The sequence below is a fragment of the Siphateles boraxobius genome, unplaced genomic scaffold (assembly GCF_051911475.1).
Source record: "Siphateles boraxobius isolate OS27281-9 unplaced genomic scaffold, OSU_SipBor_1 103, whole genome shotgun sequence".
In the NCBI taxonomy this organism is placed as follows: Eukaryota; Metazoa; Chordata; class Actinopteri; order Cypriniformes; family Leuciscidae; genus Siphateles; species Siphateles boraxobius.
Genome location: NW_027508704.1, coordinates 1626505 through 1651390, shown reverse-complemented (window position 1 = coordinate 1651390; position 24886 = coordinate 1626505). Strand labels below are relative to the sequence as shown.

General features: G+C 36.9%; 1 protein-coding gene across 2 annotated transcripts in view; it reads left to right on the top strand.

The window, feature by feature from the left end:
• Window positions 1-24886, top strand: part of spag9b (sperm associated antigen 9b) — a 106865-nt gene that overhangs the window by 41959 nt on the left and 40020 nt on the right. The window contains exons 5-12 of one of the 2 annotated variants that reach the window (XM_077245938.1): window positions 1824-1974; window positions 14522-14584; window positions 16002-16179; window positions 18289-18388; window positions 18773-18894; window positions 21145-21202; window positions 22402-22554; window positions 22642-22693. In XM_077245938.1, the coding sequence (XP_077102053.1) occupies window positions 1824-1974; window positions 14522-14584; window positions 16002-16179; window positions 18289-18388; window positions 18773-18894; window positions 21145-21202; window positions 22402-22554; window positions 22642-22693 (877 nt within the window). The remainder of the gene's footprint in view (window positions 1-1823; window positions 1975-14521; window positions 14585-16001; window positions 16180-18288; window positions 18389-18772; window positions 18895-21144; window positions 21203-22401; window positions 22555-22641; window positions 22694-24886) is intronic. The other variant, XM_077245947.1, reaches the window with a different exon arrangement.

Here is a 24886-nt window from a genome sequence, read left to right as displayed (position 1 = left end):
TTTGCATTATCACTTCCTCAAATTTGGTTCTTGTTTCCAAACCGTACTTTACCTTTTCTTCACTGTACAGTTTGAGCTGAATAGAGTGAATCCTGCTCACGTGAGCAGATCCCTACAGAATGTGCCGTCAGCAGGTTCAGTCTGAATGCAGATCTGTGACAACAGCGAGAGAGACAATCGGAGAAGACAAAAGAAATGTCTCTCCTAGAGGAGCTCTGGTGTTAGTGGTGGCATCATGTTGCTCATGCTTCTTGCATGCAAAAGCTTTGTATGGCTGGCAAAAACATTCAATAGACATGCATTGAGACACGAAACGATCTTAAAGACAATTAATGTTCAGGGATATTATTAAATTAACTGCACTGACACTATTGGTAATGACACCATTGTCTTCTGTAGAGCTGAATTGAATTAGTTTCATAATTGATAAATGCAACATTGAAACTGTTATTGAACTGAATTGAATCAGCATTTAAAGGTTGAGTATGTATAATTTGGAAAAGCTTGCAGACCCTCCTTATGTAATTCAAATATCACAAACACAGCTCTTATGGGTGCTTGTGAAGCCATGACTCTACAGGTAAAAGTAGGCTACTTTCAATAATGCGTCTCGCTTATAATAATCCCATCTAAAGTATCTGAACAGGGCGCATTTTTAAATTATAACCTTAAAACTGCTGTGAACCAAAGACAGTCTCAAAAACACGGTTTAAAATCGCTGGTGTTTCTGACTTCACAAACTACCTTGTAACCAATCAGATCAACGTGTGATCGTCAACAAGTGGATCTCTGAGTGAGCGAGTAGAGGCGGGGCTCATTTGCATATTTATAGAACTGCGTATACTAAATGATGCATGGGTGTCGAGTTACATTCAAGATATTTTAAGGCATGAAGAATTTTTTTCCAAGACAAAAACGTTTAAATGTTATTTTGGTGATCAAAGAAGAGTTTTAAGGGATAAATTATTGACTACAGGGGGACTTTAATGCTGGACATACATCACAGTAATGTCTTTCTGAACAGGTGCATGATGATGCTGTATGGTATTGACACATCCATTGAAATGCATAGCATGAATGTATTTTTCCAGGTAACGCATCAGTCATGGTCCCATCGTGGCTGAACGCCTTCTGGCTCCGCCTACTCACAGTAGCCACGCCCCAAACTCTCACTATTGGTTGAACTGGGCAGAGATTGACAGATCTGAACGGATGCTCTCAATGTTTTGATGCTGTCTGGGAGGATCAATGTTTAAACTTTTGGGGGAGGTAAACCAGTGAATGGCATATTAATAGTAGTAAATGAACAAAAAACTGGAAGAATGCATTTTAAGTTTATAAGAAATCTTACATACTTCACCTTCAACTGATGGTAAATATCAAATATCAAAATATCTGAATAGGAAAATATCTGTTAATGTTTTAAAATTAATCAATTATGAACATGTTTAATAATGTGCAGCTGCTTTGAAAAGATCTGTATTGAATAAAGCGCTGTACAAATAAAAGTGACTTGATTTAACTTGTGACTTAGCAACGCCCTAGATACCACTCCAAACCCTAGTAACACATTAGAAACTACCTCAAACACTTTATGAAATACTGGGAAAGTAGTGATGCCATTTTTACCATAGTGGCAGTGAGTTTTCACCATAAAGCACCACTCCCATTTCTGTCTAGCTTAAACCAATGTAATTCAGAAACTTGTTTCCCAATTCTTGATATGAAATTGGTTTGAAAAACGTTCTGAATACAGGACTTATGTAATCCATAATGTTTCTCGCTCCCAAGTTTCCAATCGTATGTTTTATGTGTGTATTCAGGAAGGAGCGACCTGTCTCTCTGGGTGTTTTCTCATTGCCGGGAAGCGATGCGATGAGCCCGAATCTGCATAGGGAATCTGTGGAGACTCCAGGGACAGACACATGGAAATATAACAACCTCAGCCACCCTCGATCCAACACCAGCCTCAAGGTGAGAAACACACTGATTCACCCATTGTTTACTTGTATTACAGCCTCAGTGTCAGAGCGTATGGGGAGAACTTTTTTAAAAAGTCCCCCTGTGGTGGAAATCCAGCTTTTAATGTTGTTTATATGTCTATGTGGTGTTTTTAATATGCTTTAAGACAAACCATGTGTAAATTCATTAGTCGACAGAATTGCTGAGTATTTTCTCCTTAAAACTGCAGTGAACCAAAGACCGTCTCAAAAACACGGTTTGAAATCGCTAGTGTTTCTGACGTCACAAACTACCTTGTAACCAATCAGATCAACGTGTGATCGTCAACGAGTGGATCTCTGAGTGAGTGAGTGAGTGGAGGCGGGGCTCATTTGCATATTCATAGAACCGCGCATACTAAACGAGGCAAAGGTGTCGGGTTACATTCAAGATATTTTAAGGCGTGAAGAATTTCGTTCAAGGAAAAAACACCTAAATATGATGTTTTGGTGATCAAAGATGAGTTTTAAGGGATAAAATGATTGACTAAAGGAGGACTTAAGACATTAGGGCTGGCTTGACAATACTGATTTCTCGATTTTACTCAATTTTCATTTTAATGATTAAAACCCAAGGTCTGTCTTTTGGTCTGTGCTGTTTTGAATTGATGCAGAGACAAACATTAAAACTAAACATCATTTGTAGCGCCTGCTATCCAATAATTACAATAAGCTTTGTGCTTTGATGCTTTTGATATGATATGATGTATATCAAATTATGTCAATATTATCATTAGTCAGGGAGAATGAATGTGTTTGTGTCTCTTTAATGTGTGCTGACCGATCGTCTCTTCTTCTTCACTATTAGTTACAGCAGCAAATAAACATCAATGAACATCAGAAGAAATGATGAAAGAACAACTTACTGAAATCAATCATGTCACACGTAATCCATCAACCAGTGTTTCAACTGCAGAAAGTATATGTTTGAATAAATCCGTCTTGAAAACAAGTTTTTATGACGGATACAAAGTTTAGATTTCAAAAACGAAATATAATTATATCACTTAAGTTATTATTTGAAAAATGAATATATCTAAAAATAAGTAGCAATTAATCTATAGTTTGTAGTCTTTAATATTATAGTAATTTACCAACTGACAAGGCCCCTATATAGTTTACAGCTTTTAATATAAATGGACATGTATTGTACTTAAGGGAGCTCCGATTGTTCGCAAGACAATCTTCAAAGCGGCATGCTTCCATTCCTCCCTAAAAGCCCAAACTTGACGTCCCGAGACGGAGAGGAACACAGAGAGTGTGAACTTTGAGCTTAAAAACACAGAAATGTCAAAATGCCCAGCTTGGTGAGTGTTCGCTTAAACATTAGGGGTGGGAATTGGCAAAAATGTGACGATTCGATAGTATTGCGATATTTGGGCCACGATTCAATATTATTGCGATTCTCAATATATTGCGATACAGCAAGTATTGCGATTCGATTCTGCGATATTGCGATTCACGTCCCCCATATTATTCAAAGGCATTACAAAAAATTAGGAAAATAAGACCGCTCACCTCACTTTAAATGTCACATTTAATTCTGTAAACATTATCTTCTACACATTAACTGAAGTGCAAAAACTGAAAAACTTGTTCTTGAACATTCGGGACACATTGCAACACTGGTTTCATCACTTGCCCACCGCGGCACCGCAACAAAAACAAAAAAAAAGTTTAAAGCGTTAAAAATGTTTAACGCAATTACGCAGTATCCGTCAAATCCTGCCTGTATTACACACACACACACACACACACACACGACCCACAGAAAAGACGCGCGTCAGTATCAAGTTCTCTTTCGGGCTTGAACAAACCATAACACACACAAATTATGCCAAAATGTCAGTTTTGTCGAGTGTTCTCATAAGAGCAATCTTGAATTATTTAAATAAACGTAGAGATTTGTGAGAAAATGGGACGCGTGTCAGATCGCGTCTCTGTCCCACATTGCACTGCATTAACGAATGTCCAGCTTATGTACGCTCAACGCCTGTCGCTTACTCGTTTTCATTCACTCCTTCAAGTGAACAGTATTAGTGGACTAACGTTAACTTAGGGAATAGGCCTAACTTAGTGAATGAGGGTTAGAGGGCGATTTCAACCCATGTTCTCAAGCAGTGAAAAATAGAGGACAATGACAACGCGCTGACAGACAAGACCGAGCAGGTAATATTTAATATGAAACAAACAAAACTCACTGAGCTCCCAGCACATAACTTAAAATTATTTAAATACAATAGAGTAACATAAAGCAGACATAATAGAGTAACATAAACCTGAGAATAATCATAAAACCGAAATTTACCCACACTTTCGATTTGAAAGATGCGGAGCGTCGTGTACAACCGTAATACTGAAGCCATTTTCATTTGAATTTGCTGTCGAATGTACGACAACAAAGCACCGCAACAAGCGCCACCTTGTGGATGTAATACGCAAATGTAAATGATCAGAGTAAACTCTGAGAAAACCGGAAAGTAAAACAGATAATTTTATAATTAAATATCGCAATACTTTGCGCTACTGTATCGATATAATTGCGTGCGCAAAATATCGCGATACTGAACAGAATCGATTTTTTCCCCCACCACTATTAAACATCGTCGCTTATGTCTTAAGTGAATGATAAGTCGTATGTGTATCAGTATATTGGATCCGTGCTATCGGTCTTAAAGTGACAGCAGCGTAATATTCCTGCTGCTGTCTGTCATTAATGTTTATCAAACAAGAAAAGACTGAGAAAATCACTCTCTGCTCTTTAGTAGATTTAGTAGGATTAATCTCGATTTCATTTATACAGCGAAGACTATGCAATGTTGTTTTACATTCGATTAAACTCGGTTAGTGCTGCACGATTAATCATATCGCAATCGCGATGTCAAGCCTATGCGATTATATGACGCAAAATGCTGCGATTTTATATGAAATAGCCTAAACAAATAAGGGCTAGTAACGCAATTAACGCAGCATCTGTTAATTTCTGTCATCATTTGGCTAGTGTTACATGATCCCAGTCTTATTCATGCAAATGCCTTTAAACCATTCCTGCGACAAGACAACATTGTTATCCAGACATCAATGGCTTATTGATCATTATAGGTGTTATCAATCATTTAGTTGTTGTTGCTAGTTTGAGTTGAGAAATACACATTTCAGAATCATCACTAATCTGTGTGTGCATTTTGCTTTAGAACCAAGCAAGTTGACTCATGAAACCATTTGTTTATTATATCGCAATTGCATATCGCAATATTGACCTCGATGATCGCAATATGGCATTTTCCCCAAATCGTGCAGCCCTACTTTCGGTTGATAAAGACTCTTCTGTTTTTCTATTTTTAAATCAAGAATGCTATATTTGTTAAGCATCTGAGTTGTTCCTAATCACATTTAAGAGAGAGAACGGAATATGTTGCATTTTGTTGCTTGGCAGTAAATAGAGATATGACACTTTCTCTTAATTACTTAAGTTAAAATACATTGTTGTTAAGAATTAGTCTTTTTTCGGTGATCAGAATCTGTTATCAAATCAGCCAGTTGTGTTTCCAGTGATGTGTAATCAGCGATCTGCCCCAAAAATCCCGAACGAATCACTCTTAACTTGATTCATTTTGATACACTTCATGGTTCAATTTCGATTCACAAGCTCTTGATTCGATTCGGATCTTGATTACTGCATATATATCAAGTAATCAAGATCCGAATCGAATCAAGAGCTTGTGAATCGAAATTGAACCATGAAGTGTGTGTCAATACCCAGCACAACTAAAGATAAATCATGTTGTGTCATCATCACAGCAGAAGCTGTTATCAACTTCCCAGAAAGTGAACATAGGTTTTTAGGGAATAAAGGCGATGACGACATCGTTCGTTAGTATTGAGAGAGAGAGAGAGAGAGAGAGAGAGAGAGAGAGAGAGAGAGAGAGAGAGAGCGCTTCCCCTTCTGAAAGGAACATATGTTGAAGAAGCCTGAGCGAACACTGCCAGCGGGAAGGAAGCTCATTGAGTGTTTGCTGTGCCCTGCATGCTTAAACAGAGCCCTAACAAGGGCCAAAATGCTTTGCTTTTCTCGCTCTGGAACCTTCCCTGTCCTACAGAGATCCACGACTCTAGGCCCCTTCATACATATTCATGATGATGAAGTCATTATTTGCCTTCAACCTCTTCCTGGCATGTTTATGTTCTCAACCCGCTAAACTAAAGACAAACAAACCACTCAACTCATGTGCACTTTTTTTTACGTAAAGATCATTGCAATGTTGGTTACAAGAAAGTTCTATTTTAGTCTTTCTATTTTCTACTGGCCTACCTAAGAGTCAGTTTTATAGATTGAGGTGGATATGCCATTCCGATGAAGATCTCATAGAAAAGTCTTTGGAAATGAAACAAAGGTTTCTAGAAAGGGGTTATTCTGCTCAGTGTGTTGATGACGCCCACCAGGCTGCCCTGTCGAAATCAAGACCGGTTTTGTTCACAAAGAATATCCAGAAAATAAAATAATTGTTCAGTAACCTGTATTCAGGGTCCGAAATTAACACCCGCCAAGCGCCAAATGCGGGTAGATTTTCCGTTTGGCGAGTAAATCTCAAAAGGCTATCCGCCCCCCTGGCGGGTGAATGTTCATACCAAAATAGTAATGTAATAAAATGTTTATTACAATTGCATTTTGTAATGTTATAAAATATCTAGCATGATGGCTACGGACATGACGGAGTTGTTGTGTTTGCGGGATGGGAATTGAAAGTGACACGGCGCACCTGAAGAACGAGCAGAGAGAGAGAGAGAGAGAGAGAGAGCGAGCGAGACAGCGAGAGAGAGAGAGAGAGAGAGAGAGAGAGAGAGAGAGAGAGAGAGCGAGACAGCGAGAGAGAGAGAGAGAGAGAGAGAGAGAGAGAGAGAGAGAGAGAGAGAGAGAGAGCCCTGGTCGCGCGCCCACACTCTTTCTCTTCGAAACCAGGCGAAAGTATAAACAAGGCTTCACCGTCTCCTAATCGCTGTCTTGCTCTCTCTCCCTGGCACATATTCATCAAAATAAATCGACACGATGGTAAAGTTCGGAAGATCATAGTTTCATGTGGAGCATTCGCATATTTTTTTTCCTGAATTACCGCTGGGTGTGAACTGTGAATTGTACTAAAATACCTTATCTTCTCTGAAGCGTTCCGCACATTCAGCTGACATAAACCACACTTTAAATAAACAAAAAAACCTATCCAGTGATTAAATGTTTTCTGAGTTGACACAAATCTTGAGGGATGTCCTAGCTGCCGGGATAATCACACAACGCGTACACATCCCATAATGACACGTCCAATTCGCGAACTAATGACTCACTCCTTTGAACCGATTCATTTTAATGAAGGGTTAAAAACAACTGATATTTCCAGTCCTTCAGTTACTGATCAGTCAGAGTAAATGGAGTAAAAAAATAGGCAGAGTAAAACTAAATATTTTTTTGAAATAATTATAATATATTATTATTGCATACTTTTTAGTAAATATACAATTAATACATTTCATTTGTACAGAACTATTTTTATAGGCACCACCACTAAAATATTATTTTAATGTGTGTAAATTGTGTAATATGTGTGTGTAAATAAAAGTAAGAATGGAAAATAATAGACCAGAAATATAATGCCAAAAATGTTTAAATATAGCCTATATAAATTAATGTATATGTGACACAAAAAGGCTGTTTATTATTTTGGCCGGTAAAAAATATGCTTGGCTGGTGGATTTTTTTCATCTACCAGTCCCAGTGGCAGGTGAGCCAAAAAGTTAATTTCGGACCCTGCCTGTATTACAACTTTTACCCCTCGGGCTTACATGTTTAAGAATACCATTCTTAAATATTGGCTCATTTTGACCTCAGACCCAGCTCTCATTCAACATTTCAAAGATCCACCCCTTTTTGTTTTTAAAAGAGGGCCAAACCTACGAAATTAATTGGTTAGAGACAATATATTACCAAGTCCTAGACAGACACTTTTGGCTCCCCTCAAACATGGAAATTACCCTTGTGGTAACTGTGCTCAGTGCCACAATACGTGGAAAACAAACACGTTCACACATCCTAGAACAGGGAATTATTTTCCAGTAAGAGGGGTTATCACATGTAACTAGGGCTGCAACTAACGATTATTTTGATAATCGATTAATCGATTAATCGGATAGAAATTAAATTAGATTTTTTTTTTATTATAACTAAATAAAACCGTAAATCAGGGTATTTATGTGTAAAAGTGTACTTTAAAAAGTGCAAAAGCCACACATTGAGTTTTACTAATATCAATATTTGCATTGTTTTTAATGATAATTGCTGATGGCAAGTTGACAAACATGATTATTGTTAAAAAAATGATATCCAACATATTATGTTTTAACACAATTTTTGTTAAAACAAATTTACACAGACATGTTGTTCAGATGTGAATATCTGAACTAAAAACAAACTAAAAACATCTAAAATATATAATTCATTTAATTTTTATTTAAAATTAATTATATATAAGGAATATAAGGATAAAGAATATAATATATATTATATATAATATATAAAAGAATAATATAAGGCTAAATTGATTAAATAAATATAGAAAGACTGAAAACAATTGTGTGAATGTAGAGCCGCAGTAGATCGCGTTTGAAAAACAATTAAAACTTAGTAGACAAATGCTATAAAAAGAGAACGGAATGGAGGTAACGTTACCCAGCAAGCTAACAGGCTTGAGTAAAGGACAGGAGAAATTATGCATTAGTGCACAAGCATTCGCTGAAAACCACTGAGTACAGTGACTAAAAAACAATATTTTACTGCTGCTGTTATTAACTGCCTTTATATTTAGTGCTTCACTTTGTAAAGACCGTTTTAATTTAACCTATTTCTGCGGTAGCGCTATTTTAATCCATCACTTACGTTGCGAGCGAACTGATTGCGCAACCTGATGCTCGAGACAAAATACAGACATCCCAAGATCCCGGAAGTCCCGGGAGTCTCCCGCATATTGATTGCGGCTCCCTGATCCCCGTGAATTAGTTCAAACTCCCGAAATCTAGAGCGCGCAAGCGAGACAGAAGAGACTGCTCCAAACCGTGTAGCGCGCGCGCTCGGCAGAGCGCCTGAGAGAGAGAGACCTTGCGTGTGTGTGCGTACCAGTAAACGCTCCCCGTGACGTAAGCAGACCAACTAATCGATAATGACATTCGTCGACAACGATTTTCATAATCGATTATAATCGATTTTATCGATTAGTTGTTGCAGCCCGTAACACCACAAATGTTATATACATGCTTAAATGCACATGTGATATGATCTATATTGGCAAAACTATTCGCCCTCTGAAGCAAAGAATCAGCGAACACCAAAGTTCAATAAGGCTCTATCCTCCATCAGGTTTCAGGGAATAGAACAGGTAACTTCTCAGAGAGAGGGGGTGATGTAGACAGGCGACTATGTCAGAGAGAGCTATATTGGATTTATATACTAGAAGCTCTACAACCACTGGGCCTTAATGAGGATTTTGATATGAGTGTTTCTTTAATCTCATTAATATAGACTACTCCATGTTTTATGATGGCCATAGCCTGATATTTACATGGAATAGGGTTTTGATGTAGTGTATATTCCTTTATAGAATTTTTTTTGTACATTTCTTTTAAAAAAATTGTTTGTACATTTTTTTTGAAATCTTGATGTAATTTATGTGTTTTGTTTTCAGTAGACCCTGTGCCAAAGGCTATATTTGATATAGGCTGTGTTGAAGTACATTTCCCATGTTCCCTATCCCTGTAGCCTTAGCCATGTTAACATAGGTGTCTGGCATTATGCAATCAGGAGAGGTGATTGACAAGGGCTTTTTTATATGGCCACATTCACTCTGTTTGTAATCCTGAAGAAGGTCGCAAGACCGAAAGCTTGCTAATAAATTGATCTTGCACAGTGTTTGAGTGTGCGGCTGCTGTATTTTTACAGTCTTTCTACTTCAAAATTTCACATTTAATTTGATGTTACACTTTCTATTTTAGTGCATTTTTACATGTTCATCTGTTTTTAGTGCGTAATATTGCGGTTTCTGTATTTTGAAAAAGCATAAATTCTTCTCTATATCAGTGTCAGTGTTTCTGAACTCCTGAAACGCCTCCATTGTAGTCTTGAGTTTCTTCCGGGAACGAACACGTCAATATATTCCTTATTTAAATAATTCATACGCAGAATAAAGGGGCGGGGCCTGGTTGAGTTAGTTAGTAGTGTGTTAAACTGGTGTTTATGGAAAGGGGCGGGACATTTCCCAAACTCATTCGAAGCGCTCGACCAATCACAACACACTGCTCCAGCCGACCAATCAGAGCACAGTGTGCTTTTCAGGAGGAGGGGCTTCATAGAGACAGGAAGTAAACAGAGCGTTACTGACAGACTGGGAAGAGAGGAGCCGCAACAATGGAGAATATGAGGAAAATAATCAACATTCAAGCAGGAAAACCTGTTCTCGTAGAGCCTGAAAACAACAGCAAGGCTTTGTAAAAGGGCATAATAGAGCTCCTTAATTTGTGAAATTTACTATATAGTAAGGTTGTCACTCAAGTGATCCAAATATTCACCATTTTGAGGAACAAATGTCCCAAGTAATCTGGGAATTTTGGGAAAACCCATTTTAATTGACAACTAGACTTGCCAGATCTGAATCTACTCCTCTCCCCTTATTCACATTGATTTTGTCAGCAATGATGGCATTGTCGGTGTCTAGAATAGACTGACCTTGAAGCCCATCTCCATCTAGGCCTGATGCAGGAGTTTTTGAAGGATGCCGGTCATATTTCAGCTGTCAGTCTGATGAGGAGCCGCAGACTTTAGATATGCCAAGAGAGTGCACTCATATTACTAATAAATGGGAGAAAGTGCAACATGAGCCACCAATTAATGTGCAAGATTGTGCAGAGCTGCAGGTGCTACACGCAGACAGAAACAGCCCACCGTTCAGCAGCTTCTCTCTTTCTTCCGAGTTTATGAATATTATTATCTATTCGGATTCATCCCTATCACATCATCATGACTGGACGAGTTTCTGAACAACGAGTAGTTGTTGTTGTTGATGCTTTCATTAGTCTGATATCAGAAATTTGTGGAGGCTCAACCTATTTTTTTAAATCGTTTTTATTTTCATTGCGGAGACTTTTGAAAGTCGCAGTACATATTAGGGCTGTCAGATAAAAATAAAAATTCTAAATATTTGTCAATAAAACCCTGCACATTCAAATGCAAAAACCATGCTGACTAAAGGCGCGTGTGACATGATGATAACGGAACTGATGCGGTTTGTTTTTGTTAGCGTTAGGTTATCCAGTATACAGCGCAGTGCGGCTGCGTTGTTCGTTTGAAAAATGGTGAAGAAAATCCTCTCAGTTGGTGGCAAAAATCGTGCAACGACATACTTGACCAAACCTGCACATCGTGTGTGTTTTTGTCAGCTGGAAACAGTCAACAGAAAGCGCTCAGCACTCGCTCAGATAAAATTGAGCGTCTGGTGTTTTTGATGATCAATATGTAGATGTACTGTAGTGAGTAGAAGTGAGTGTTTCTGAATGTCAATTTGCTATTGTGTGTTCATGTAGTTCATTACACGTCTGTTGAAGCGCGTTTTCTCAGGTTACTGATGCACGAACACAGTTTTATGCACTCTTGTAACCTATTTTTCCTTGCATGCACATTAAGGAAATTATATTTTATCTAAGAAAAATTGTTTCAAAATTTAATGCATTTAAAAAAAGTGAATGTCATTGAATTTCAATAAAAGATGCGATGCTTGATTTGGCTTATATTTGCTTATTGCGCTCGTTTGCTCCCTTTTGTGTGAATAGGAGACAATACAGTACCTTTTTCCCTCTAACATTAAGTATTGACATTAGAATTCAAATATAATTCAAATTTTGCTGGAAAGAAATGCGTATTTAGTTTTTCAGCCATTTTGACAGCCCTAGTAGGAATGCATCAGTCTCTTCAGTGAATATTTGATTTCTCATTATAAGACCAGTGAGTTTCAGGAACACAAAGGCTCCATCAGACTCCTACTGTGGAGGGATACAGACTGGCCTTTGTGCGCTTCATGACTCTGCATTTCTCTCTATATCATCCTCCAGAGTCTCGGGCTTCTGGGAGAGATGAGAAACTAGGCCATGACTTGCTGTCAGGCGCTCCTCAGGTTAAACGCCTCTTGAGGAAAAGTGGGCACATTCTGCCATGGAAACACCAGAGAGTCGGCGAGCATCTTGCAAAGGGTTTTGTTTTGTGCGTGTTTGTGCTTTTGTTGGCTTGTGTGCATATGTCAGTGAGGGGAAAAAAGAGGCTTTTGAAGTCTGTGCTTGTGTAGCCACTCGCTGTGGATTAGTTGCTCTTCCATAACCGACTGATTTCAATCAGAGCTTTGGTTCTTTTTATAGAGCACCAGGTGTAGTTCTGTTTTGAAAAGGCATATTAATAAAACATCTCATTATCAGAGGAGCTTGAGGGCAGCGGCCGCTGTGTAGACAAAATAACAAAGACACATTCACATTTTCACTCATGCATCCTCTGATATACTGCGTCAATAGAGAAAGACATACTAAGCATTCAAGGGCAAAACACTAATATTAAGGCAAAAAATGCTCAATGAGAAAAACACCTATACATAGGCTATAATTCACTGCAGTTTACAGCTGAAATGAACAATAGAGGCAGTACAACTTTGATTCCTTCTCACACAGATTATGATTACAGGGGCAGATTATTGACACGGTTTCTTAAACAAGTGTGTTTTAATCTCTCAGATTTGCTTCTGTTAACATTATTGATCAGGTTTAGTGTCTGTGCTGCATTATTTTCAAACACGATAGACATTAACCTTTAGCGTGATGCATTTAATTTCTGAACTGTCACGATATGTACAACAACCAATGTAATAAAACATAGCCAGATTCACGTTCGTCTGTTTCGAATCAAACTATACGTGCTTTTAGTGCCACCGACTTGAATATTTGACTTTGAAAGTGTCGCAAAATGTTCAAGCTAGGAAATGCACCTGTATGAAAATTTTGGCTGATAACCGATAATTCTTTATATTTGAAAGTCGATAACCGATATATTGGCTGATAAATCTAAATCCAAACTTTTATATAATTTTTCAAAAACAAAAGTCTCATCATGTCCCAAACACACAATTATAATGATGTTCTCATTATAATTTTATGTAGCCGATATGACACATTTGCGCTGCACATGTTGCACTTTACTGTATTTTTCTTTTTTAAAGTGATTCCAATCATATTTCAAGCAATTTAAAACCATCATGTTGAACAGTGCGCATCTGAAGTGTCTCAGCTGAAGGAAATAATACATGATTTATCAGCTTCAATATATCAGCCAAATATTTTTTTGGGGCCGATAACAATAACATTAAAAATGATCATATATCGACCGATACCGATATGGTGGCTGATATATCGTGCATCCCTAGTTCAAGCAGCTTCATTTTGCATAATTGCCCATTTTTCTTATGAGCGTTAGTTGATATTTAGGCATCAAAAAAGGTTTTTATTACAGTGGCAAATAAATATGGTCTTTAAAGTCAACATGGAATAAAATGTTAATAATATCTGGTCTTTATATCTGATCTTATTGTGCATGGTTCATTGTTTTGTTATTGTAAGGAAGAAAATGTCTTTCATAATGTAATAACCGATCCTCGGCCTCAGAAACAACTTAACTTTTTTTTGAGTTCAAAAATGCATCACATTACGTGAATTAAAATGGGTTCCCATTGTCATCTCATGTTAATGTCAAAAAACTGTCATAAAAATCTTGGGAGCACAAACTTACGTTTGGTCTCATTTTAAACAAGACCCTTTTGCAGATTATTGTTGAAGTAAAAAAAAAAAGTTTAAAAAGTGAAACCAAAAAAAAAGTTATAGAAAGCTGTGGAGGTTTAAAGGGATAGTTCACCCAAAAATGAAAATTAGCCCATGATTTACTCACCCTGAAGTCATCTAGGTGTTTATGACAATCATGGGGTAGTTTTCATTTTTGGGTGAACTATCCATTTAAGCTCATGAAAATGGTTTATGAACATTATTTTATATAAAATATATATTTTAATGAAACATGTTGAACTCTAAAACTGCTAGAATCAAGCCAAAAATGTTATGCAGTTGGCATTAACAGGCAAAATGATCCACAAAAAAAAACTGAAAAAGACATAAATGCCCATAAGGATGCACAATCTCGCTTTTACACCATACAAACACACAAAGTACAAATTCCCATAATAAACCCTGTCATCCATTGATCGACCTTGAAACACAGATTATGTGTAATCCTGGCCTACATTTCATTTGACCAGCTTAATCTGGATTTGACAAAATGCTTTTTGGGGAAGAACCGTCCTGTTTTTCTCTTTATATAATGGCAATGCAGTTCCCATCGGCCACCTGGCAGAATAAAGTGCCACCATTCATGTGTTTTATACTGTACGTTTCTCTCTGGGCAGTTGGAGACGGACGGTAAGAGTTCACAGGACAGTTTGGAAACCCATTGGACCGACTCCAGTAAGGTAGCCGTAATCTTCATGGCAGCCGCAGTGTAGCGTAGTGTGTGTAGTGTGTAGTGTGTGTAGTGTGTTACGTTTGGCTTGTCTCCACATCATGACTGTTTTTGTGTGGATAGTCAGGTGTTTCTTTTGCATTCATAGCCCATAGTCCACAAACTGCTGCCTGCAACCATCATATAAACCATATAAACATAACATCTATTAGGATGTATCATATAAAACCACTCATGTGAACTCACAAATGATGTCAATATCCCTGGTAAAGTTTCAGATTCGGTTGCATTCAGCATCTGTGTCGTTGATGTTATCGCTTGCAATGTAGCCAAAGGAATATTCCTGGTTCATTTCAACTTCTAAAAATGAATAGGAAACATGGAAAATGGTCTTTATGGTTTCATTTTTGAAGCTTTTTTAAATCTCTCTTCATTGTATTGAAAAAAAAGAACAGTGAATTCTAGTAAACGATAACCTGGAATATTTCTTTAATTTTGTATGTTAATTATTATAGCACCAAATCGTGTGGTTTTGTTTTTTTTGTATGTCAGTGTTTTTTCTTCAATTTTTTTTCTCAATTACTGAACTGTCAGTCATTATTTATGTGGTTAAAAGCTCAGTTGAATGACTGAAAATGTTTTCTTTGCATTACATTATGTAATATAACATAACATAACAAATATAATAATCTTTCCAAATGAATCTGCATGAGCATGTCTGTCCTCCATACGGTATCATGGTGTGCTGATGACATTATAGACTTGAATTATTGTGTTAATCTTCATTTTTAATGTGAACAGTCCCATTTAGCACATATGTGCAGTTGATAACTATTTATTATTTCTAATGCCGCTGGTAATGCTTCATGCCACCTGGGTTTGTTTTCAGGAAAATTCCTCCCTCTGATATTAGAACTATTATTAATCGGTGTATATATTGGATAAGTGGCAAGAGGAGTGGAACTCATGAAGAATAATAATTGAATGAAATTAATCTGGAAAATTCAAACAGACTTTTAATCACTCCTAAAACTAGATCTGATCAAGTGGTATTCATCAGATATTGTATATGTCATAGAAGTTTGACTCGTGCTTTTTTGCTTAAAAGGTGAAGACGCAACTTTATGCATGTTTTGTAAGATTCCCCTCTCTGTTAAACATATTTTATTGACTGTCCTGGGTTTAATAAAAGTTGAATGCTCTTTTATGAAGTTATTTCACTTAAGGACTTATTTAGTAAGATTATGCCTGAAAAGGTTTGGGATTTTTTTTTTCCATATGTTAATTAAAAAATAATAATAATATGACTTGTGTTTGTTCGCTTGGTTTTATATGATATTTCTATTTTTGTAATTGAATTTTGGCCATGCAAATAGCTTTAGATGCTGACATGGAATTAAATAAATCTATCGATCTATTGTTATCAGGATGAACTTTCTGGCGCTGGTCGGGGACGACCCAAAGCCGAGTCTGACGTGCTCATGGTGTCGGTGGAGGAGGAGGCCGAGGGGTCGCACGGGAACATGGACTCGAGGAACGCTGAACCAGACAGACTGAAGAACATCAGCGCACAGGAGGCTACGGCATCCGAGACGCCCTCCACAGGTGAATCCAGTGCTGCGTCTCAGCTCGCCCACTTATACTACGCCATTAAAGTGTGTACTCTTTTTGGGAAGAAAAAGTCGATACTTTTGAGTGTGTAGCAGAAGTCAACTCTCCTTCATTTATACAGCGCTTTTTACAATATAGACTGTTTCAAAGCAGCTTTACAGTGATTATAGGAAATTAAAGTAACAGATTTTTATGGAGCTTAAAGAGTCTCAATAAAGATAAATTCACACACACTACATTCACATATGCACACACAGAATTCATACGTGCACACACATGATTCATAAATATGCACACACAGGATGCACAAATGCGCACACAAAATTTAAAAAGCACAGAAGATTCACAAATGCACACAAAATTCAGAAATGCACAAAAAAATCATAAATACACACACGATTCAGAAATGCACAAAAAAATAATAAATACACACACGATTCAGAAATGCATACAATTTACAAATGCACACAAGATTCAGAAATGCACAGGACAAGATTCAGAAATGTATTTCTGATGCACACACAAATATATCTTGATTTACAAACTGCCTGCGGTCTGTGAACTTCACTGCATTTGCATTTCACTTAAAATGCCTTTTTTTTAAACAGGGAATGATCTGCAACCAATCAGATATCTCCCTTGTTTTAGCCAATCACAAGAACGCACCCCACGTGGGGGATTGTTTAATCTATATAAGCCAATCACATGAACGCGTTCACACAGCGCTATATGCATGTGGTGTATGAGGCATTTTAAATTAAAATCAATCAATTAAAACATAGATTTTTGGTTTTACAGCAGCTCTAGAATAAAGTTATTGTCCAGATAAAGTTAGTTTTGATTAATTCACTTGCATTGCATTATTTATTCATTAAATCATTAGTTATTAACTTATGGGCTGCTTACATGACACTGTTTTAACTGAAAACAGAAAACCTTTAACTCTTTGCACAACAACAGTGTTGAAAAATTTTGAAAAATGTTATCTCCGCACATGCCCCAAAAACGCAAACCTGTGAAAACGCTGACGGCGTGCACATGCGTATTACGCGTTTAAAATGAAGAGTACGCGAGTACACAAGCTTTAGGACGAACTATCACGTCATGCTTCTTTAACGGTTGCTCTGTCGCATCCTGTCACAATAAACTGGCCTGTCAATCATCTCATCAAAGATAAAATCCTCCATTTAATTTCCTACTGTGTCGGAGAGAAATGCAGAAGCTCGTTGATCTTTCATGCTGAGACTCTCCTCATATTAATGCATAATGATGCATTTAAAAGTTAATGGCCAAACGTATCTTTATACAAGTCCACATTTTTATTGCAGATGAAATAAACACGGATAACGTTAAATAAATATTTTTTATCAGGTTAAACTTTGATTAGTCACTCAAACCTTTATCTAAACTTCTCACCGTCAGCCATGTTTTGTAGTTTAACACTTTTTACTCGTGTTTGTAGTTCCTCCTCCAAAGCGCAGTGGGTTGTGGGTAATATTAGCCGTTATAGTGAACACGGATCCACACTTCGAAAATTTATTGGAAATGGTAGACCATCCGGGAACATCTGACACAACATACTATGCTGTGCGACACATTTATTTTAATCTCACACATAGTTTAGGATGGATAATAAAGAAAACAGCCTGTCTAATAAAGTAAAATAATCTGAGATGCATGATTTATATTGAGATTGGGTTTGTCATGCGCATGTCTTACGAGTCTTAAGTTTTATTTTAAACTATCCTTCTGTTTGTTGTGCAAAAGGGTTTGCGTATGGTTTCATCCTCATCATAAGTGGCACTGGAAGCTTTTTGTGCCATTGTGAGGCAACAGATTTTGAAGTCTGAATGTTGTAATTGAAGACCAGTGTTTGTTGCACTTTAATTTTATTTGATATTACCACCAAAAGCAAAGTTTGCACACTCTATTGCAGCTCAATTCCAGGTCTGTTTTACCATTTATACGTCCATAAATGGATCATGTTAATTAAATGCCAGTCCCCTTTTTTAAAGAAACTGCTTTTGATGACTCTGCACCAATCTCATGTGCATGATGAATTTAAGACCTTTTGAAAACCCCTAACTGATGTTTCACTCGCAGGAGCCGATCACAGTGAGAACGCAGAGCGATCGGAGGTCCAGGCGATCATCGAGTCCACACCAGAACTGGACATGGACCTGAGCGGATGCAAAGGCTCCAGGTACGCCAATGCTGATTCAATCATCCACTCACAGGACGTGCCTTATCACACAGAGGACTTTCAGTCCAAACACACTACGCCTATTCAACGCCTGTACCTTGGAACCTATTTCAAGGTTTGCGTTCTCGAGAACCAAACACTTTGCAACTGAAGTGAATCAATCAAAACTAACATTATCTGGACAATATCTTTATTCCAGAGACCAATCTCTGTTACTTTAATTTCCTATTATCACTGTAAAGCTGCTTTGAAACAGTCTGTATTGTTAAAAGTGCTGTATAAATGAAGGAGACTTGACTTGACACTCTGGATTTCTTCTGGACGTTATCAGACGAAGAAGCTTTCTGTGTCTTGTGTGCGTTCATCTTCTCCGTCCCTCTCCAGCACTCCCAGTAAAGGCATCGAGAACATGGCGTTTGACCGTAACACCGACTCGCTCTTCGAGGAGCTCTCGTCTGCAGGAAATGACCTCATAGGAGACGTGGATGAAGGCGCTGATCTGCTGGGTGAGTTTTCAGTCACAATAATTCACAAATGAAAATCAGTGTTATTTTATTTGTAGTTTTTATTCATATTTTCAATTAGATTATATTTTTTTATATTTAATGATAAATTATAATTTTAAATAATTTGTTTAAAATAATAGAATTAAAAATGTACTATACATTTTATTATATTTAATATTATAATTTGTTTGGGTGATTTAAAAAAAAAAAGTCTCTTACCATTTTTTAATTTCTAATGATTTTTTTAATCTCCTTTTTTATTATTTTTTATTTTCAGTATAATAAAAGTGAATGAGAACTGAGGCTGTCAAGCTCAAAATTACAATAAAGCATCATAAAAGTGGTACAAATTGAAATAACATGCGGTCACTTACAGTAGCTTGAAGGATGTGGAACAGATTGAGTTGCGTAGTAATCACATTTTTTCCCATCTGATTTATGAATGAATTGCTCATTTGAAGCGGATCTTATTGATAAATTAGTTCTTACAATTCACAGAGCCGGCCTGGATGATTAAATGAATCAAACTGATCGACTATCAGTGAATAATGATTTGGCTCAGTTATCATAAGACTAATATTACAGTGCTTCTTTTGTTTAAAAGCACATGATTCAAAGCTGATTCTTTTGAGTTTCATGATTCATGACTGTGTTTTTGAATGTGTGTGTGTGACTGTTGTTCCTGTATCTTTTTCCTTTGTGTTATTTTTCTCTAGTAGTAAAGACATCAGTGACTTTTATTCATCTTCTAATGTAAACCCATGGTTCTTCACTAACATTCACAGCCCATCTAATCATGCTGTCTTTCCTCCATGTTTGTGGCGCTTCATTTCTTTCCCCCAGACGAGTATTCTGGTGTGTATGTTTACACTGCTTTTATTCTCGTACACCATATCCTCACCAGGTGCAATGTAGTCCACACATTAACGAAGCTTCATACAAGATATTATGTGTTTATTGTTGAGGCTCATATTTGATGCATCAGGCTTGTATGGCTCATATAGTCTGATGTAGTGAGAATATGGAGGAAAAAACAGGTCAATTTCATTCAGAGACTCAAATTGAGCAAAAATATTTATTTTGCTGCCGATGCTGATATTTATATGGACATAAAGTGATGAAATTCTGATGCTTGTAATGTAAATCAGTGAGATATTTATTACAGTAAAGCAGATACTTACATAAAATGCATATACAGTAAATATCAATATCTGCCAATAATATGTTTTAGTAAGATGATAAATGCTTTGTTTTATGATCAAAGCTCTGTAGTCTTGAAACATATACAGGTGAAACTGGAAACATTTGAATATCGTGCAACAGTTCATGTATTTCAGTAATTCAAATTAAAAGGTGAAACTAATATATTTATATAACTATATACATATGCATGATTATGCTTTTCAGAGGGCCAACATTTCTGTATTTAAAATCCTTTTTTTTATTATTGATTTCATGTAATATTCAAATTTTCTGAGATTTTGAATTTGGGGTTTTCATAAGCAGTAAGCCATTATCATCAAAAGTATAACTTTAGCACGATATTCAATTTTTTTGAGTTTCACCTATAATGCAATGCAATGCAATACAATAATGATTGAAAGATGAATAAATGAACCTTCTTTAAAAGCCTGATGATCATATTTGAGACTCATCATAATTCTAAAAAATGATGTCTGAATAATCAAGTGAACCTGCTTCAGTCCAGATGAAATATTAGTAACAATATTAAAGTTATGTTTATTTGATAAAAATCAGTAAAGATTTTGCAGCAGAAATACACTGAAGGTTTTTACAGTTATACTAACAGGCTTTTACTTGATGAAAACCTCTAAATTATCTACCAGGACTGCAGTAAATTGTGTGCAACAGCTTTATCAGCAAAGTTTTGATCATTTAGAGCCCTTAAAGTCTACTGTATCATATTTGAGTCGCACATTTTTAAGATAAATTCAGATTTACATGGAATAAAGAGCTTTTGTTGTGTGTTGCTCCTGGTTAGGATACAGTGTTGGAACCGTTATTAATTTGTATTTCACTTGATTTTGCTTTGGTCATTCACTGATCCTTTTTCTTGTTCTTTGGTTTGCATGCCAATTTTAGACCTTAATTTCTTTGGTAAGCATGATTTCATATTCCCCGTCTCAGAAATGGTCAAATCAGCATTTGTGGGGTTTTCAGAGATCTGTGCATGATTACCATATATATATTTGTGTAAAATGAAATCTGTTTTATGTTGTTGCCATGCAGGAATGGGTCGTGAAGTCGAACATCTGATCCATGAGAACACTCAGCTACTGGAGACAAAGTAAGTCATAATGTGGATTTAGTTTTCTGATTTACACCAGCTTAAAAACACGAAACAATCTGCATTTATTCTGCATGTCCTCTGAATGCAATGCTTCTACTGCCATCTGCTGTTTTACAGGAATTACAGCAATCTCTAATGGTACTACATATTGCAATTTAAACTGCCCTTAAGCAACCTTGCAAATTAGCATTTTTAACATTTGCTTTCACAAGTACACAATTCTTGGTTCGGTTCAATCCAATGTGACTGAAAGTAATAATGGCAGTTTAGTGGATCAGATTTGGTAACTGCCTTCAATCAATTCTGTAAGTCGGTAAACCAATTTGCATTGATAACTCATTCAAAGACTCACAAATCACTCTTAAACTAATGATTTATTAAAAATAACTGGTACATAACAGTCCGATATCACTGGATGTTTATTGCCTGTCTCATACAATCGGTAAGAACAGCGCAATGGAAATGTTTAATGTCACTGTAAGGAGAAACTATGATGCTTTTTCTTCTTTAGTGTGTAATTGTGCCGTTTGTGCATAAAAAAGTTTCCAAAGTCCCTCCAGCGGGAGGTATTCTCTATATAATTTATAAAATTAGATATTTTCGTGCTGTATATGTATGCAAAAAATGCATGTCAGGTGCTTTTGAGACTCAGTGTCAGTGTTTCTGAACTCCTGAAACGCCTCCATTGTATCTTGAGTTTCTTCCGGGAACGAACACATCACAATATTCCTCGTTTTAATAATTCATACGCAGAATAAAGGGGCGGGGCCTGGTTGAGTGAGTTAGTAGTGTGTTAAACTGGCGGTTATGGAAAGGGGCGGGACATTTCCCAAACACACTCAAAGTGCTCAACCAATCACAACACACTACTCCAGCCGACCAATCAGAGCACAGTGTGCTTTTCAGGAGGAGGGGCTTCATAGAGACAGGAAGTAAACAGAGCGTTACTGACAGACTGGGAAGAGAGGAGCCGCAACAATGGAGAATATGAGGAAAATAATCAACATTCAAGCAGGAAAACCTGTTCTAGTAGAGCCTGAAAACAACAAGAGAAAAAACGTCGAGGCCCTTTTCAAAGTCAACACATTTAATTCAAACAGCAAACTCATAACTTATACTGTGTATTTGCCTGACATAGAGTACTGTAATAAATTGTGAAACACACACTGAAAGCGGCATTGCTGTGTTTGCTGCAGGAACGCTCTGAATGTGGTGAAGAATGACCTGATCGCTCGTGTGGATGAGCTGGTGTGTGAGAAAGACGTTCTTCAGGGAGAACTGGAGGTCCTGAAACACACCAAAGACAAACTGGAGGAGAGGAACAAAGAGCTGGAGGACGAGCTCAAACGGTTACATTAAACACACTGACACACATCAGCATTTCAGCCGGAGAGAAGCTCTTTCTGACTCAAGCTTTTGTGTTTTTGTCCAAACAGTGTCCGAGCTGAGACTCAGGAAGCCAAAGTGAAGACGAAAGAGGACGATGATGTAAGTCAACAGTAGAAATCTGTCTGGATTAGGATTGCAGATCTGTTAGTCCGCTGGTTCCCAACCTTTTTTAGTCTGAGACCCCCTTTTTCCCAAGAAAATATTTTAGGCCCCTGCTTCACATTTAATGATATTGTCGCTCTTGTAAGCTTGCAGCAAGGAAGACAAAATGTTTTGTTTTTAAACAAACAGTATGTTTATTACTATAACCAGATATGTTTATGAACAAATAATAGCGTAACAAAACAAAAACATCAGTAGGCCATTTGTAATTTGTCGGTTAATAATATTCTTCACGATTATCAGTCAGGTTTCAGAACAGGACGTGGTACCATTACTGCAGCTATGTTAGTCTCAAATGATATTATAACCTCCTTAGACAGTAAAAAGTCATGTGCTTCGCTATTCGTTGATCTATCAAAGGCTTTCGATTCTGTAGATCACAAATTTCTGTTACAGAGACTTAGGTTTATAGGCCTTAGTGAAGCGGCTCTAAGTTGGTTTAACTACCTTTCAGAACGCACTCAATTTGTGTCTGTGGAAAATTACAACTCACCTTTCCTTCAAGTAAATATTGGGGTTCCTTGAGGATCTGTTTTAGCCCCTGTTTTATTCTCTATTTTTATCAATGATTTAGGCAATGGAATAGAGTCAGCTAAATTACACTTGTATGCAGATGATACAATTATTTATACAACAGCATCTTCTTTAAATCAAGCCTTGAAGCAATTACAGAACGCTTCTCAAGTACTGCAGCACTCACTGTCACAGTTAAAATTGGTTTTAAATGCAAAAAACACAAAATACATGATTTTTAGTCATGGTCGCTCTAAGGTAATTGATATGTGAATTACAACTTCAAAAGGTACATTTCTAGAAAGAGTTAGTTCTTATAAATACTTGGGTATATGGATGGATGGATGAAAGATTAGCATTTGATGTACATATTGATAGGTTGTTGAAGAAGCTTAGGCCAAAATTAGGTTTCTTCTATCGTTTAAAAAATTTTTTCCATATGAGGCCCGAAAGAAAATAGTAGAGAGTGCATTTTTATCTATTATTGATTACGGTGATCTACTTATATATATGCATGCAGCTACATCTCTACTCAGAAAATTAGACTCTTGTGTATCACGCTGCTTTACGCTTAGTTTCTGGTGCAGTCACGGACACATCATATGATTCTTTAGCTTGGTCATCTTTACATCAAAGCAGAAAGCTACATATGTACTTATTTATCGCAAAAGCTCTTTCAGGTAAATTACCCTCTTCAAATCTTTTAATTTAATGCACAAATAGTTACCACACTAGGTCTGGCTCTCACATTCGGCTAAAAGTCCCAAGGCTACTGTCAGGATTTGGTAAAAGTGCTTTTTCTTTTTATGCTCCTTGGACTTGGAATGAATTGCAAAATGTACTTAACTTAGTCAAGTCATCCTCATTTATATAGCGCTTTTAATAATGTAGATTGTTTCAAAGCAGCTTTACAGAGATAAACATATAATTTAAGGTAACAGAGATTGGTTTGGTTTTATAGTGGCTCTTGAAAAATGTTTTTTCCAGCTAAAGTTAGTTTTGATTGATTCACTTCCGTCTAAATGATCATTTGTTATTAAATTAGGGGCCGCTAAGACGACACCGTTCTCTCTAAACAGACTTTAAACGCGAACCTGTGATAGACGCTGATGGCGTTCACATGCGCATTAAGAATTGATTCTATAGTTATGTGCGTTTGAATATATGTGCGCAGGTTTGTAATTCCTTACAAACCATGCCTAAACAAACTACTTGTCTTGTCTATAAATTTTGATGCAGAATTTTTATTTTATCTTATCACTTTGGGTAGGTACGCGAACCGAAAAATTCCACAACGCTTTATCTGTAGAGTGGTATAGGGATCCTCCATAGGGAGAGGCTAGTTGGCACTTCAGCACTGCATTGTCATCGGGTCCAGGCGAAAGTCCTTCGTCAGATCTGGAAACGGCCTGGATCCGGCAGGCTGCGGGAAAACCTCGGGATAAACAAAGACACTAAAATTAGCGTAGATGCCATTCTTCTTATGATGTAACGAGTACATCAGGATTTAAGGGAAGTGTTCCCGGTTCCGGCTGACCTAATCTAAGCAGCCTAATATTGAATTATAGAAGTCTATAGAGTGTTATGTGAATGCTAGGTCAAAGAGATGTGTTTTTA